The sequence below is a fragment of the Coffea eugenioides genome, chromosome 11 (genome assembly GCF_003713205.1).
Source record: "Coffea eugenioides isolate CCC68of chromosome 11, Ceug_1.0, whole genome shotgun sequence".
Taxonomy (NCBI): domain Eukaryota; kingdom Viridiplantae; phylum Streptophyta; class Magnoliopsida; order Gentianales; family Rubiaceae; genus Coffea; species Coffea eugenioides.
Window position 1 is genome coordinate 31653477 of NC_040045.1, and position 18179 is coordinate 31671655.

The 18179-nt window shown below is 33.8% G+C and overlaps 1 protein-coding gene and 1 pseudogene across 1 annotated transcript; both read right to left on the reverse strand.

The window, feature by feature from the left end:
• Positions 1 to 504: 504 nt before the first annotated feature.
• On the reverse strand, positions 505 to 2413 carry LOC113753116 (annotated as a pseudogene).
• A 3490-nt stretch (positions 2414 to 5903) lies between these two features.
• LOC113752269 (cytochrome P450 71A2-like) lies at positions 5904 to 9959 on the reverse strand. Its single transcript, XM_027296391.1, has 2 exons — positions 9045 to 9959; positions 5904 to 6766 (listed from the first exon to the last, which is right to left on the reverse strand). The coding sequence occupies exons 1-2, from the start codon at positions 9957 to 9959 to the stop codon at positions 6155 to 6157; spliced, it is 1527 nt and encodes a 508-aa protein (XP_027152192.1). The 3' UTR covers positions 5904 to 6154.
• Between the last annotated feature and the right edge of the window lie 8220 nt (positions 9960 to 18179).

The following is an 18179-nucleotide window of genomic DNA, read 5'->3' on the forward strand; positions in this document are numbered from 1 at the left end:
ACAAAAGAAAATTGAAATTGTCCAAATCGTGCCAAATTAGTTGTTTTGATTTCTTGTCAAGAGATGTAAAATAAGCTATCTTTAGATTTTGTTCCAAATGTCTAGCAGCCTAAAAGGATGCCACGAACAAAAAGCTTCAGCAATTATCTTAGAAAGCAGTCTTCTGCCCTCCATGGAGCTGAATTCCAAACTTCACCCGCCAAAATTAATGATATTGCTTCTTGGTTGGATTTGATTATCATGTTGTGATTGCAGTCTTGTCCCTTGGCAAGTTCAGATTTTCAATTTTCTGACGGCTAACAAGATTGTTTAAATCGATTTTATAAGGGATTATTTCATAATGCTTTGCATAATAGATTGCTGTCGTGGCATTACTCTAATCCATCCCATCACAAGTTATAATTACTATGCACTATTCACGATAACAAGTTGGTGCCTCCTCATTTTTTCAGTTCAAATCTGGTCAGAGATTAGACCTTCTATTGCACAGTGCAATTGCAGCCCTTCTCAAGAATCAATCCAACATTTGTATCAAGACAAGAATACAGAATCTGCAGCATTCGGCCATGTGAAGAATTCAAGAAAGTGGAGATGGAATAACAAGAAGAGGAATTTTGCGACGAACTGCAACGCCAGGGCATTCTGTCATATCCAACTCTTTGCCCTGTGCACCATCAGGAAATTGCCAATCAAACTTGCTTACCAAATTTGCCAACACAAGTTCATTGCTGGCAACAGCAAAAGCGATTCCAGGACAACCCCTCCTACCAGCACCAAATGGGATTAACTGGAAATCATGCCCTTTGAAATCTATAGACGAATCCATAAATCTCTCTGGCATAAAGTTCACAGGTTCATCCCAATATGCAGGATCTCTACCTATTGCCCAAGCATTGATGATCACCATTGTACCAGCTCCAATATCATATCCCATTATTTTGACATCTTCTCTTGCTTCTCTAGGAACCAGCAACGGAATTGGAGGATGTAAGCGAAGAGTTTCCTTGATCACTGCTTTCAAATAATGCATCTCGGCCAAGTCATCCTCGGATATCTGTTCTTTGCCACCAACAACCCCTCTTATTTCAGTTTGCAATTTCTTTAGGATAATGGGGTGTCTTAAGACCTCTGCCATTGCCCATTCTGCAACTGTAGCCGTGGTATCAGTTCCAGCAGAGAATACATCCTACAGTCAAAAAGATTTACACTTAAAATCAATGATTTGTTGATTGTTCGTGAGAATGATCAGAGATGAAGCTTAATGATTTTATATTCAGAAAAAATGATTTTATAGAAGCTTAATGATTTTATACTCAGAAAATGAAGCTTAATGATTTTATATTGACTGCGCAGAGAAAATTGTGCTTACCAATATTATAGCTTTGACGCTGTCCCTGTCCATGGTTACACCTGTTGCGTTATCTTTATAGATTTTCAGCAAAATATCAAGAAAGTCTTCTCTGCTTTCACCATCAATCGTCTCACCACTTGACCCGCAGGAATATTTTTCCACTGCACCATCCAACCTTTCTTGGACCACGCCCTCCAAGAACTCATCTACTTCTCTAGCAACGCGATCCACTCTGGCATCGTAACCATTAACTTGATTAATCCAGCTGAGACAGGGCACAGATTTGACTAAAATTCCTCCGTTCAGTAACTCCAAGAATTCGCCCAACAGCAGCTTGAATTTCTTTCCAGTTTCCCCTGCACCGTATTTCCTCCCAAAAGCCGATCTGCATACAATATCATTAGTCAGCGAAACAAACATTTCGCTCAAATTCACAGGTGTCGAATCCAAAGAAGCGTCTTTAATCTTCTGCATCATAATCGACGTTTCCTCTTCCCTTATATTACGAAACGCCTGAACTTTTTTGTTGCTCAGGAGCTGAAGAACACAAATACTCTTTTAACTGTCTCCAATACTCGCCATAGGGTGCTACCGATATATCCTTCATGTTATAGAGAAGTTTATTAGCTGTGCTCGAAAATGGCCTATCAGAGAAAATCAAATCGTGGGTTTTCATGATTAGGCTAGCTCCATCAGCTGATGAAACGACAACCGTGGGAACACTACCAAATTTGAGAAACATGATTGGACCATATTTTTGGGCTAAGGAGTGGAGAGGATAGTGAAGCAGTGAGCTTAGCTGATGAAGATTTCCAATAATCGGAAGTCCTGGTGGCGATGGTGGCTGATTCTTTCTCGAATTTGAAACTAATTTGAAGAGAAACCACAGTAAGATTAAAGGAAAAAGCGAAAAAAAGATTGGATGAAACATATATACATCAATCTTTAGCTCCGATACCAAGCCTGATAAGCTTGCCATTTGCTTTAATCTCCCCTGTATTTTGCTCAGGCTACAAGACTCTGATTTCAGACAAAAAATTGGAAAACAAGTATGGACAAGCTTGTGTCAGTTGGCAGGCGTGTGGTATCTATATGGATAGACTTGCAGAAAAATGACAAAAGAGGATGGAAAAATAAGGACAAATCTATAAGGACAAAATTACACTTTACCCCCTTATAGTTTAGTATTTTTGTATATAACCCCCCTATAGTTTCAAAAATTATATATAACCCCTCATGGTTTGGATTAAAGTGTTAAAATGACGAAAATGGTCATTCGTAATGAAACTTTTTAAAATATCAAAATCACCCTTGTTTAAAAATTAAAATGGTTGAAGTAAACCAAAATATAAAACATAATATACATAACACACTAACTCCGCATGGTTTTATATTTATCATATAACCCCCTTATAGTTTAATATTTTATCATATAATCCCCTTAAAATTTTTAAAATATACACATAACCCTCCTGTGGTTAATAAATACTTTTCAACTTTATATAGGGGTATTTTGACATTTTATATGAATCCGTTATAATATTTTAATTCAAATCATGAGGAGATTATATATAACTTTTGAAATTGTAGAGGGTTATGTACAAAAATACTAAACCACAAGGAATAAAATGTAATTGCCCGAAAAAATAAGGACAAATCGAAACCTCTTACAACATGAGAACATATGAGAACAACAAGGACTGGTTTTTTTTTTTTTTTTTACTACGTGCATCGAACTAAAGAATTTCAAACAAAACTACAACTTAAAATTTATAACTTTGGGATAGTAAAAAAAAGGGGAGAGAAGCTAAAACAATTTCACCTGAGTTTTTTATATTTTTATTTCTTGATTAACTGTTTGTTTTATTGAATCTTGCTCGATTCCCGTCACAAATGAAAAATATGATTAAACAACAACTGCATTATAATCAAAATAATAGTACAACCCAATACTAAAGAATGGAAATTAACATACAAAATGAATCCATATATCCATAATCCAAAATGAATTTGGCAACTAGAGGGAACAAAAATAAAACCACAATTATAGGGTAAAAAAGAGGAAAATAATTAATTCTTCCGCATTTCAGCTTCACGAACATAATTTGGCGACGGAAAAACAAAGGGTAAAACAATTTATTGGTCCAAAAAGTAAACACCACGGATCGTAAGCCCCGTTCTGTTAGCCTCAATGGACCAAGTGAATAACTGTTTTTCGGCCAAGGTACTTCTGGACAAGAGTCACAGGGCTCCACACGCGTCTCCGCCCATCACATGAATGTGATAGCCTCCCAAGTCCAAGAAGTTTGCTTGTTTCCAAGCCTGTATTTCTATAGTAAATGGCCCGAGGACTTTGCAGAGCCTGGCACCACATATGTGTTGACCTTGACCCGCTCACTTCGTCCGCGGTGCAATGCTTCGCTGGACTTCAAAACATAAATTAAACATGGGCATACTCTTAAGAATTCACGATGTGGGAGGAGTTAATTTCTACTCTTTAGCTATTGAGCTAGCTAGGTAATGGATTCGAAATCCCTTGCCTGCATTTCTCATCCAGAATTTTTTGAAATTTTTTCGCAAGTAATTTTGTTCCCCTCAAGTTTTTAATAGATTAATCGCGTTGATCCCCACACTAGGCAAAACGTTAAGGTAGAGAAGTAAAAGAGCAGGGAAAACCGGTCTTCTCATTAAATTATTCTAGCAGAAATTTAAAGATTGAAGAATCCGAGGTCCGACGTGATTGAACTTTCCACTAAATGCCAAGACATTGTGGATGTTGCAAGTGTGCTAAGGAGGAGCAAAGTTTAGGTACTTCCGGAATGGATTATTATCACTTTACCTCCTTAAAACTATATCACTATTATTAATTTACCTCCTAACATTATCTTTTAATCACTTCACTTCTATAGGTAATTCAATTCAACATGTTAACAAATTCTGAACAAAAATACATTTTTATTTTATAGTATTATTGCATTATTATTATCACTTTATCTCTTGAAATTATATTGATACAGTCACTTTAATATTATATATTTTATCGAATTAAGATTTTTTTGGATTTGCAGAATTTTTGTGAAGAGTACACATGCTTTGGCATAATTAGCACATGCGTTTGGAAGTCGAACGGGTTGGATCAAGAATTGACACAACTAATTTGTTTAATTAATTTTTTTTTTTTTTGTAAATAAGAGATATTGAATTCATGGCATTCTACTTATAATTTCTCCCATCTTATCATCCAACTCAATCTTTCCCTCAAATTAAACTTATTAGATAAATTGTTGATTAAACTTGCCATCAAGTTCGAGCAATAAAAGCGCAAAGCCACCCACATCCACTTATTTTTTTCATGAGATTTGGGTCGGACAATCAATTGGTTCTTCGTTCAATCAGTTGAACCGGTCCTTCCAGTCCAATTTTCAAAACACACCGCCTTCATTCATGTTCATGTCCTCTGGTTTCCCTCCATCAGGCAATGCAACATCATACGTGCCCAAACATGTTGCTCAAATGAAGTCATTAATGGCAATGCAAAAGGTCATTAACGGCCACTAACTACCAAATAGAATTGATCCAAAGCTGAACGTCGAAAATCAACATCAAATGTGGAGAACCTTGCCCTGTGGAATTCTTGCTGCTTTTCTCCTCAATAATGGATTTTGCCAACTGCCCAATAATTCACAAATATTAATTACATGGTACGGCTGCAACAGGTCATGGCCACAACGGATCTTCTATCCCACACTCTATGCCACTCTCTGTCCCACTTTTTATTATATTGCTATTTCTTCTACATAAAGATCATATTTTAGTTCTTTTTTGTTTCCTTAAAATTAATAACTATTAATTGAGTAATACACAAAATTTAACAAACTCAAAAAATTAAAATGCATAAAAAATGAGATTTTTTATGAATTTTTTGCTATATTTTTTAATTTTCTATTATATATTACTTTTTTTAAGCTGTTGTATTTATTTTTCACTCAATTAATAGTTATTAAATTTTAAGGAAGTAAAAGAACTAAAACATATGTTTATATAGGAGAAATAGCAATATAATAAAAAGTGGGATAGAGAGTGACATAGAATGTGCGACAGAAGATCCGTTGTGGGTCAAGGCCCTTTTCGTTGATGCTTGGAGCCAAGTTTGACAGGAACCACTAATGGTGTAGGAACATGAGCCATGAAAACGTGGCCCCGTTTGGATTGAGATTTTTCTCAGAAAAATTGTTACGTTTTTCGTGAACACATTTTTCTATCACCTTTTTACCTCATATATATCAAATCGCTACAGTAATTTTTTTACAAAAAATCCAGAAAAATACAATTTAAACGGGGCCATTTTTCCGTTATTCATTTATAACCCATATCAAAAGTCGGCAGCACTGGATCCAAAGTGGAGCAACTTAATTATTATTATTATCATTAATCTTTTGTCTCATAGCTTTTCTATACTATTTTGCAAGCCTCTCTCATGCAAATGATTTCAATTGTACAATATAGAAATTCAATATTTTGACCAAATCCCTAGTCATTAAGAGTAGGCATTTATAAGGAGTACAAGGGCAGAACAATGGCAAACCGAAGGCACTCAACCTGTACATAGGTGGTTCTAAGCTTCCTATGTGTTGACCTACTTGATAAGTTATTTAGATCACTCAATTGTTTGTTCTAACCATACTTGTACATGACATCAAGTAAACATAAAACGATGGAAATATGAGAACTTTTATGACTAGCGTGAACTTCCACTAGAAATAAGACACAAAATAAAAAAGAAAGCATATGAATACGAAGCCATTAACAAAGATATGGAGTGGCAATAGCATGTAGAGGATGTTTTCTGTGAACTGTGATACCAGATGCTTCAGTCATGTCCAGATCCTCTGGCTTCATTCCATCAGGCAATGCAAAATTAAATTTGTTGACCAATTTTGCCAATGCAAGTTCATTTACGGATATGGCGAAGTTGATACCCGGGCAAACCCTTCGTCCAGAACCAAAAGGAATTAACTCAAAGTTAAGACCTCGAAAATCTATTTTGGAATTCAAAAACCTCTCAGGTTGAAATTCCTCAGGGTTCTCCCATAGAATGGGGTCTCTTGCAATTGCACTAGCATTCACCAACACTAGTGTGCCTGCTGGTATATCACACCCCATTATTTTGATGTCTCGAGTTGATTCTCGAGGAACCAGTAATGGAGCAGGAACATGAAATCGTAGAGTTTCTTTAATCACTGCTTTTAAGTATCTCATCTTCTCCAAATCATCTTGAGTTATTTCTGGTTTTCCCTGGGTCAGTTCTCTTACCTCAGCCTGTAATTTCTGCAAGGTTATAGGTTTCTTTAGCAGTTCTGACATTGCCCATTCCATAACTGACTGTGTTGTGTCAGTTCCATCGCCAAACATGTTCTGCATGACGGAATGAAAGAAAGTGTTGCTTTAGAACATGCATAGATGCGCCTTTTTTTTTAATCTAAATTTCCAATTTCAAAAAAAATTGGCACGTTTGCACCCAAGCAATAAATTTGTATCATACCTTTCCAAGGAAAAAGAAAAATGAAGACAAATTAACAATATTCATACTATCGCAATAAGCGTTTAATTACCACATACAAGACGAAACATTATGTTACTTTTCCCTCTAAAATGTTGATTATTATTGCTCATTTTTCCTCCAAAATCTGCAGTTCTGGTATGCAATCCAATTTTAGAAACTCAATCGTGAAGTGCAAAAGCTGAAGATTTACGTAGTAGAGTTGAACTTGTCAAAAGATTAATAGGTTTAGGTACATGTAAATTTAAAAGTTACCATGTTATACATTTATTTCAGTCAGAAGTTTAATGCATGTCAAGTTTTTTGCATCACTGGACAGATAACAAATCCTTAAACCTTATCGTTTTGGAAACATTAAATGGTCTCAAGTTTAAGTGCATAAAGTTCGGTTAACCCAAGCAACCATTGAGGATTTTTTTTTTTTTGAAAATTTTTTACAAGAGAAGGTATTCAAATGCAAGGGATGAATTTTTCTTTTAATCTGATAACAAGGGAAGGTATTCAAATATAAGGGACGAAAATGAGTGTGATTACATACATTCATAGTAATTTTGATATAAATTAAATATACTAAAGAGTGTATATATATAGAGTTGTGTGGTAATTTTAGAATTTTTATAGTGAGTCAACCCTTTTTGTATGTTTATTTAATATCCTTACCTCTTGTTTGGTATGCAGTAATGTCCAAAATAATAAGGTCTTCTACCCAAAATGGCAGGGATAAATATTTATCATTATTCATTCTTCAATATTTAGTGTGATCAATATTTAGATGTTAGAATAGAATACAATTAATACATATTTGACTTAATTATCCTAGATATGTTTATGACTTTTATTTTTTGTTCTAGTATGTTAATCTTTTGTTTACATGGAATTCGCTCATTTTTTGCTTCAGAATCTTTTGTTTACATGGAATTTCTACTATGTAATCTTTTGTTTTCATTTTTTTATGAAATTCAAAAAAAAAAAAATTCCATACAACTGTTGGACAGAATCAGGTCAAACCTGATGAATCCGAAAAGAAAACAAGCCGAATTTAGGTCACCCACGGGTTGACCTATTAACCTGTTTATGAATTAAAAATAATTTAATAAATATAAAAAAATTTTATCCATCTAAACTAAGTTATTCTTTTTTTTCCAAGGTATTAACCACTTAATCCTAAATAAATTTGTTAAACTTGTGTGAATCATTATGTTTGGACAAATGATGTATTACATTATTTTCTAATTTTATAGGGTCTTAATTTATTTTAGATCTGGTTTGGGATAAAAACACTTTTACGGTTTTTTAATTTATTTCAGATCTGGTTTGAAATTGTTTTATCGAGATTTTTATTACTTCATTATGCAATTAGTCTTGTGAGAAATTAGTTCTGTTAAAAACTACAATGGTAAATTAGTAAATTGAAATTATGTTTCGGGTCATTCAGGTGATCCGCCAACCCGAAAATTTCGGATTCAGGTCAAATATTCTAACCCGTTGTGAGTTGACGGATTGTGTTCGGGTCAGCGGATTGTCTATTGTACATGGGTCTCAACCCGACCCGTCTACCCATATCTGACCCGACTGCCATTCACAAGATTTTATGTTAAAGCAAGAAAAAAAATAAAAAAAATGAGTCAAACTCAAACATAAACCGATCAAACCGGACAAACCTGGTAAAACTCCAACTGTTGAACAGGCTAGCCACTAGAAATTTTTTCCCTTTATATAATTGGTATTATTCAAATTTTCTAATTATAACTAAAATGAGAAAACATTTAATTGAATTAGTGGTTGAACCATGAAGGCATGAACAAAAAGCTCATCCGGTTCATTCAACCATCCGAGTTTAATAATATTGAATTCAGTAAACCTTACAAACCAAATAGATTTTGATCTTGCACATCGGAGTAAAGGAGGAGGATGCCATTTACTAAGTTGTCATGTCCAAGTCAACTAAACTAAAAACATTTGTATGACAGTACCAAACAAAATCCAAACCTTCCAGCCCAGTGCAAGTCACTACCTTCAAAACTAGTACTAGATGATTTATTACTAATAAACATAATTCTTTTCAGAGTTGAAACTAATTATAAATTCTCATAGTGCGATGCAATTAAAGAGATGGAGAGAGATCTAATTTACCAGGATGATGGCTTTCATATCATCGCGGCCAAGAGCGAAGCCGATAGTGCTTTCCTTATTAACCTCGATCAGAATGTCCACAAAGTCTAGGCATCTTGCCTCAACGGAATGGTCATTTTCAGCCTCACCTTTCCTCTTATTTATGTGCTCTTCTATCACACCCTCAAGAAATTCATCAATCAGCTTAACAAATTTCTCCACTTTCAAGTCCAAACCATTGAAACGATTAACCCATGAAAGCCAAGGAATGTAGTCTCCTACATCAAAAACACCCATTAACTCAACAAAAACCCTCAAATTTTCCATAATTTTCCTCCCTTTTTCTTCCTCACTATAATTCCTCCCCAGGGCAACCCTACAAATTATATCATTTGTGAGAGTTACAAATATTTCAGTTAAGTTTACAGGTGAAGAAGAACACATCTGACTGATCTTTTCGATCATGAGTGAAGTCTCTTCTTCTCTAACATGCTGATATGACTGAACCCTTTTGTTACTCAAAAGATGCAGCACACAAATGCTTTTGGCTTGTCTCCAATAGTCACCATACGGTGTAAATACTACGTCCTTACTTCCGTAGAATAGTCTGTCTTTAACGCTCGATTTAGGCCTGTTTGAAAAAACCAGATCATGGGTTTTCATGATCTGGCTAGCTGCATCAGCGGAAGAGGCTACCAGCACTGGCTTGCTTCCAAAATGAAGTAGCATGAGTGGGCCATATTTTCTTGACAATGATTGGAGGGATCTGTGCGGAAGCAAGCCAAGCTGGTGAATATTTCCAATTATTGGGAGCTTTGGTGGAGATGGTGGTAGCTTTGTTTGGGGTTTAGAAACAGCATGGAACCATTTCAAAAGGGCTAGAAGGAATACAACTGAGGAAACTGAGAAAAATAAAAGATCAAAAGAGAACGCCATGGTCTATATGATCTTGGGTTTGCCTATTAATGGGCTACTCTTCTTATATAAGATTACATACTGCTTTTAGAATTGAAATCCCAATAATACACCAGACAACATTAGGATGATTTAAGCCGCGCGGTATTGCATATAGGAGGGATGAATTAGATAGTGCAGATAAAGGGAGTGTAGGTGAGAGGTTTTAAATTTAAAATTTTTATCTAAACTTAAAAGAAAAAAGGGGCCCACATGTTACACAGGACAAAATTAATTGATTGGTCTCTGATTTATCTTTTGGAGCTATGGTTTTTTTGTCTGATTTATATTATTGGTCTCTGATTTATCTTTCCCAACGCTCTTGGACCTATGGTATTGGAATCATGGAGAAAACTCCTTCGTGAAAAAATAACCATTCACATTTTGCAAAATTTGATTCCAAGAAATAGGAAAAAGACGTTTAGCATAGCATATCTTTTTCTCCTTGGATGAAGAAAGCCGGAACATCGATTATTCCCTTTCGGCCATAGTCCACAGCCGGCAGTTGATTCTCCTTGTTGCCACGCACGTCTTATCAAATTATGTAACAAAATTTCAACGGTTAGGTACAGAAATAGGTAACTCCGTCTAGGTTGCCACAATCAATTATAGCTATCATTTTGTGTCTTTGAAGAAAATTTGACATGCAATTTTCGTATTTTCAAGTTTGAACTAATGTTTGCCAATCCTAAGACTTACAAGTCTTGGAAAGTTGGAAGGTCAAGGGTTCAACCCCTACCTCCTGTTAAATTTGCCACTTAATTGTAACTGTCACTTTCAGGTGGCTTTCTTCGACGGAGTTTCTTGTCGATTCCTCCTCCCCTTAGACTAAATTAGAGTAGGTTATACGACTATTATCGTTGCGACAAAAAAAAAAGTTTGAACTAATGTTTAATAGTATAAATGCACCATATGCTTGTGACTTGTGAGTTTGGATTTTCTTTCGGAATCTTGAGGAACTAATATTTGGAAATTTTATTAATTAACTTTTTCTACCAAGGCACGATATTCTTCAACTCTAGAAATATTCGAATATAAAGTATTACCTCGTTTGACAAAAAAAAAAAAAGAGTATAGTGTATTACCTCATGAAATGTATTACCATGAGCTGATTAAGCTGTAATTGGTTTATGTTCATAATACTGGCTTCTGTAGGTGAGTGTGATGAGACCATCACAGATCAAACCACGTGATTTGAAGATTATGAGTTTTATCTATAGTAAATTTGGCAATTGTTACGCCTTTCAAAAACTAATGATTAGTCTAACTCATTGGATAATCAAAAGATTTTGCTTTACTTGGTTTTATTTGTTATACAATAAAATTTCTGCTCCAAAACGCTATATATAGCATTTGAAGCTATGCTAAGATGGAATAGCCCCATGGCACTCTCTCTGCACTCGTAATATCATAGAGTAATCAAATCATCAAACCATTCATAGTTTGCATAATAGCCCCCAAGAAACAGGAAAAAAATGGTTTTGCTGATAAAAGTAGGTCCTTGACGCAATTATGCACTGCAACATCTTATCAAATGAAAGAAGTACAGTTTTCCAAAATCAATCATAGGGAATTTGAACTGTTATTCCTTCGAAACGAGGGATTTAATTACAATTTTCTGTTGTTTCAAATTTTCAACTGTTAGATACAGAAAGCATCCTTCTCTCTGATGTTCCCAAATTGATGCAAATTCTACATCCAACTCAGAGTTATCCTGCAGCTGAACTGTTGGATAGGCATAATAAGAGATAACTCAGTATACAAACCTTTTTTAATTATTGATCAGTAGCTTAAATACAATTTGCCAACACTAGATATTTGCTGTCTGGTTATTTGGAGAATAGATCAGTATAAGGTCCACATTTATACTTGAAAAGATAGGTAAAGAAGGCCTCTAACTTGTTTACCAGTTTTGCCAATGCAAGCTTGTTGACAGCCACAACAAAGGTAGTACCAGGGCAACCCCTGCGTCCAGCACCAAATGGAATTAACTCAGAGTTAAAACCTCTCTGGCTGAAATTCTGCAGGCTGAATCCAAGCAATGGATCTCGTGCAATTGCCCAAGCATTTACCATTACTGCTGCACCTGCTGGTATATCATACCCCATTATCCTAACGTGTTTAGTTGATTCTCGACGAACGAAATAATGAGATTGAAGTATGAAGTCGTAAAGTCTCCTTGAACACTGCTTTCAAGTACTGCATTTTGTCTAAATCATCTTCACTGATTTCTGATTTTCCTTCAGTTATTTGTCTTACCTCAGTTTGCAATTTCTCCAGAATTTTGGGGTGCCTCAGAAGTTCAGTCATTGGCCACTCCATATTGCATCAGTCCTGCACCAAACACGTCCTAATCATGGGATTTGAAAAAGAAAAAGGAAATGCTGTTTTATTGAAAAAAATGACATTCAAAGTTGAAAAAAAATGACATTCAAAGTTGAAGAAAATGACATTCAAACACATCTTTTCTATTTCAAAGTTGACGTGGATTTATATGATTGTTTATCTGAAAGTTAACGTTGAATTGTATACCATAACAAAACAAAACTAATAGGGTAGCATAATAATTTGTTCTCTTTTTTTGATACTCTGTGATTGATTTTATCTCCTACCCTGCAATTAAAAAAATCTAAAAAGTGTGTTAGATCACCTCTTTAGTTTAGATGAGCTCGTCTTCCATCTAACTCCTTATACAACCCATTTAGATTCCCCCTCTCTCCTAGAATAGGATAGTATAAATGTAGCTAATTGACAAAAAAAAAAAAAAATTCTAATTACGCAAAACAAAATGTTTAACTCCAGGTACAAGTAGAATAGAATTTTAGTCTTCTACAAAATACTGTTTATTACTAAAGCTCTGTATGGATTAGATATTTTTAGACCTGATTTTCATAAATTTTACTATAACAGTATATATGAAAAAATTGTTACTATAGTTTTTTATTGAACTGTTTTTAGAATTTTAAATATTATTGTTGGGATATTTGTAATATAAAAATCCCCCCTACCTCCACCCCTGCCCTCCTCCTCTCTTCTCTCTCACTTTTTCTCCCTTTCCTTCCTCCCCTCTCCCTTAACTTCTTCGAAATTAGGAAATGGAAGAAAGCCCAATTTTATTTTTTCTTTTTTTAAGTGCTATAATTGGCTATTTGCCTAATCTTGAAGAAGCATAGGAATAGTAAGACCAAGATAAGGAGAAGAGACAATGAAAAATCCAAAATGAACAAATTAGCAATGAAAATGCAAAGGTCCTTGATAAGCCTCTCGTGGTTATGGTTGTGTTTAAATAACAAATCCATGCGTGTGGCTTGACTCTTGAATATTTCAAACACATATTATTGTACAAAAGTAATTTTTTTTTTTTTTGAGGAGAAACAAAAGAGTAAGTTGTCTTTGTCAATAATAAATCTTGAAGATTACCATCGGAATTGAACCCAATTAAAATTTTACTTACACATATATACTCCTTGTTCAAATTATGTTTGGTTCAATAATGGAATTACTTCATACACGTGAACGCAGCAGTATAAATATGTAGTCATCGATTAACAATGGAGAATTACTTAAAGGTTGGTATAATAAGAATTGAACACTACAATAGAGAAGGAAAATAAACTGAACAAAGAAGAAAAAAAAATAAAGGACAACAAATTACAATTAATAGGAATTTGGCACCGATTTTTGTTATTTTATTTTCCCAAGTAATTAAAAAGATAAAATTACTAGATAAAATAAAATAAAATAAAATAACTATAGGATGGGATAAGGGTTCCTAATAAACTGAAACTCTTACCCAAACCACCTACTAGTAGGTAGTGCTAGGTTTAGGATTTTATTGAAACCTTAACAAGAAAAATAACACCCTCCTTGCCTTTCTTTCGTCTGCCTCCCTAGAGCAAGAGCCGTCAGAGAATAGAGAAGGAGAAGCAGGTGACACTGTCAATCGATCAGACGACTAGGCACATAAACCTGTAAGTCCCGAGTTCACGTAAAATTCCTCTTTTAAGTTTTAATAGTTGAATTAATTGTCCTAGAAATTTTACGAATATGGATTGTTGCTATATATATGTAGATATATATATTTTTAGGAAGATTTATAAGTGGATATGTAGGAATAGGGTGTTAGATTTGAATCTGTGAGTAAATAGGTTGCCCAAATCTGGTGCAGGAAAAACAAAAACAAAACAAAAAAAAGGGAAGAGAAGAGCTGCTGCTCTGTTTTGGCTAGGCGTTGCAGCAACGCCGCACACACAAAAAGGAAAGAGTGGGGGGCCGCCATCTCTGGCGGCAGAGAAAGAATTTGCAAAAGTTGGCATTTCGGCCAACCCATCACCGAAGCAAAAAAAAAAAAAAAAAAAAAATATTGAATATGATGTCGCCAGCACTTGCTGGCAACAATGAACAAAAAGTCATGGTTGGCCTTTTGGCCAACCAATGGAAGCAAAGGGTCGCCAGCAAGTCTGGCGACCATGGTCAGACAACTGGTTGGCCATGGGTTCAACCCGAGGACGGAGAAAATTTGGCAAATTAGACAGGGGCCAAAATATAATATAAAATGTAGTAAATGTGTAATAAATTATAAATTATAGCTTATCGTGGGTATTAAAAATTCAGGACCCAATTTAAAATAATTGTTAGAATTGAAAGGTTAGTCATGTAAAATTATACTTAGTTAATTACGTATAAGATACTTAAATGGAAATCTAAAAACATTAACTCCATTTGGACTAGCTGATTTTAAGGGTGTTTTTGAAAAAATTTACTGTAACAGTGTATATGAAAAATTTTTACTTTAAAATTTTTTTTGAAGTATATTTGATATATTGTATAGACAAAATGTTTTTTGAATTATTGCATATTACTGTAACATTGTATTTGAAAAACTTGTTTTTGAAAAATGGTCAATCCAAACAGAGCGATTGTAATTTAGTCGTATTAAGCCAAATTGGACAAGGTGAGATAAGTTTTAAATGGCTAAACGAAATGCTTAAAATAATAATAATAATAATGCTGATAATAATACTAATAATAACACTAATGATAATAATCCTAGTAGTAAATAATAATGTTGACGATAACACTAATAATAACGATAACAATAATAATGAATAATTATAAATTATAAATATGTATAATAAGATAATAGTCAAGATAATAAACATGATTAGGAATAATTATTTTCTTTTAAATTATAAAACTTTACAAAAAGGCAAACTTTCCAAATTAAGAAACTTTCCAAATTAGAAAACTTTCCAAAAATGGGAATCGTCCAATTTAGGGAAAATGCTGTTAGGGTTCATACAATGGTCTAGACACGAATATTCGACTTACTCAGAGTTTGTATGTTATGTATTTATAGGAAATAACAACTAATTAGGAAGCTTATGCATTTGATAGGTACGGTACCAGTTTAAGAGATCTAAGGTAGTTCTACTCGAGCAGTCAAACGAAGGTAGGTGGTACTTACCCTTCTGAGATTTCAAAGGTGCAAAAATGAAAGTTTCGTTTTCAATCTTGTTTTGTTGTGTTGACTCGAAACATATTTGATTAAATGTTTTACTTGGGTATTGATGAAGGTTATATTTTTACTATATAAAAATGGACCATGTGACTTATTTGAAATGTTTTGATATGTTATTATATACCAAACGAGTTGAATCTTTTATGAAATCAAAGATTTATGTATATGACGTGTGGAATGAATTTTTGACAAGTAAAACTCAAAACAGTCATGGAATAGACGGTAGGGGCTATAGTCCTGCTTAATCGTCATGGTAGTCTAGTATAAAGTCCGACCGATTGACAAGGTCATGGTAGTCTGGTATAGAGTCCGACCGATTGACAAAACCATGGTAGCCTGGTATAAAATCCGGCCGATTGGCAAGGTCATGGTAGTCTGGTATAAAGTCCGGCCGATTGACCCATGTATGAAAAGAGGCCAATCGGTAGTCATGAAATCTATTGGTCGCCCACCTAGAAGGGGTTTAATCTCTAAACTGAGTACTCAATAGCCGATCATCACATGTACTTGTTATGAGTTAATATGAAATGATTTATGAGTTAATATGAAATGATTTATGAGTTGATATAGAATGATTTATGAACTGATCTGAAATGAGACCTATAAACTGATTTGTGAATTGATTTATGAGTGGATATGAAGAGACTTGTGAATTGAGATGAAATGATTTATGACTTATGATTTTCCATATTCATTTATCAATAGGGTGCTTTTAAATTGCTTGCCACTTGTTACTACTGATTGCTTTATAAACGACGTTACTTTCAAAATTATGGATGTGATTGATGCCCAAATGATTTGCTACGTATCTATATGTATGTATCTATAAAATTACGAGTACATGGTCCAACAGAGGGGTAGTTATTACCTACTGGGTGATTTGTCGCTCAACTCACTTTTTATCATTCTTGCAGATTCTGAAGAGTATGAGTTGGTTTACGTAGAAGACCCTGAGGACGACTTTTATTAGCTTTAAGTGAATAGAAGTTGGCAGGCTAGCTACTTCTAGTTGTTAGTCTTATTTATTTTCGATTCCGCTGTTTCCATTAAAAAATAAATATACGAACATATTGGATATTCGTAGATTACATTTTTATGAGATTTGTACCGCATTTTATTTTAGTTATATTATTTCGTACTTTTGAAGTTTAGACTAGTTAAATGATGCCTTGTATTCTTGAGCGGGATTTGAGAATACGGCGAGATGTCACGTGACGGGCACGTGCAGGCTCGGGGCATGACATTTTTAGTGGTATCAAAGCTTAGGTTTTATGATCTGGAAGTGTGAGAAATGATGTGTGGATATTAATGATCTTGGAGATGGAAAGGAGATGCAAAACAGATCAAGAGATTCCTATGATATTTAGTGGTATTATAGCTCAAGTTGTGATAGAATGAAGTAGGTGTAAAGATACTGGAGATATTTGTGATTTTGAGAATTGGAATGAAATGGATAAGGGATTAAAAGAAAATTAGTGACTCCATAACATTTAATGGTATTAGAATTTTAGGTTACGAATTTACTGGAATGACCTCAGGTATTGAGATGGTGATTACTTTTAGTAAGTAAGTGGTGACTAAATGTATATGTTAAGTTGAAAAGGTAACCAAGCCCACTTGCCAAATATGATTGACACTTACAAAAAATAATAATAATAATAAAAGGGTATTTAGGGTGTTCTTTTTGTAAGTTTTGATCTCTATAGTACATTTGAAGTTTATCATTTACATGTCAGATTTATGGATGATCTTATGTCTAGTTGAAGTCTAGTAAAGAGAAAACTGAAAATATTGAGGAAATTAGAGTGCACAACGAGAGTATAAATGATCAACAATATGATGTCATCGAATGCAAGCAATATACGTTGGATCTTGGAATTTTGTTGACTTATTTTGAGGTTTACGATAATTAGATCTAATGCTCAAGACATTTATTAAATTAGTTGATATTATTAGTTCTGGTATTATTACATCATGATCAGGCAAGACATATTTTATAAATTTCTTACAGTATATAACTTTACATAATTTTTACCTAAAAATGAATAAACGGTGAAACCAAAATTTTATTTGCACAAATAGTTTTTAATCAGAATTTTTAAATATGTACCTTTACCTTACAGTTGCTTGGTAAGTTTAGTTTATAAATATATATGTATATATATATCTATAAGAAAAAAATAAATACATTGAATAATTATATCCTACAATCTTGTGCAAAATGTTTTTTTTTATACTCACCCAATCTCAAAAGAGCTTTAGATATATGTATTCTACAAAAAAAAAATTTATCGTATAGAAAAATCTAACAATAATTCTTGATAAATTCTCTTTGTACTCTAAGTTCTAATAGTATTAGAAGTACAATTAGTTGACTTATGTTTCAAACACTGGTAGGCTTCTAAACTTGTGTGAGTTTGAAATTCTATGCATAGATAATACTTTACCAAGGTTATGATAAAATTATTAATCTCCTATATGAGAATTTGGTGATAATTTTTGTACAAAATTTTCTATATTTTTGTATGACCAAGAAGTTTGTGAAATGATATTTGAGATATTAATGTTTTCAGAAATTGAATTGAGTTAGGAAAAAGAAAATGACCAAAGGAAATAAGATTCCCATGGCATTTAGTGGTAAATAACTCAAGTTATAGGATCTGGAAATAGGAGTGATGCTA

Excerpts from the sequence above, each read along its gene's own strand:
- LOC113752269 (XM_027296391.1), bottom strand. The coding sequence starts at position 9,959 with ATGGCGTTCTCTTTTGATCTTTTATTTTTCTCAGTTTCCTCAGTTGTA. Across the intron at positions 6,767-9,044 it reads ATATGAAAGCCATCATCCTG|AACATGTTTGGCGATGGAAC; the intron begins GTAAATTAGATC and ends TCCGTCATGCAG.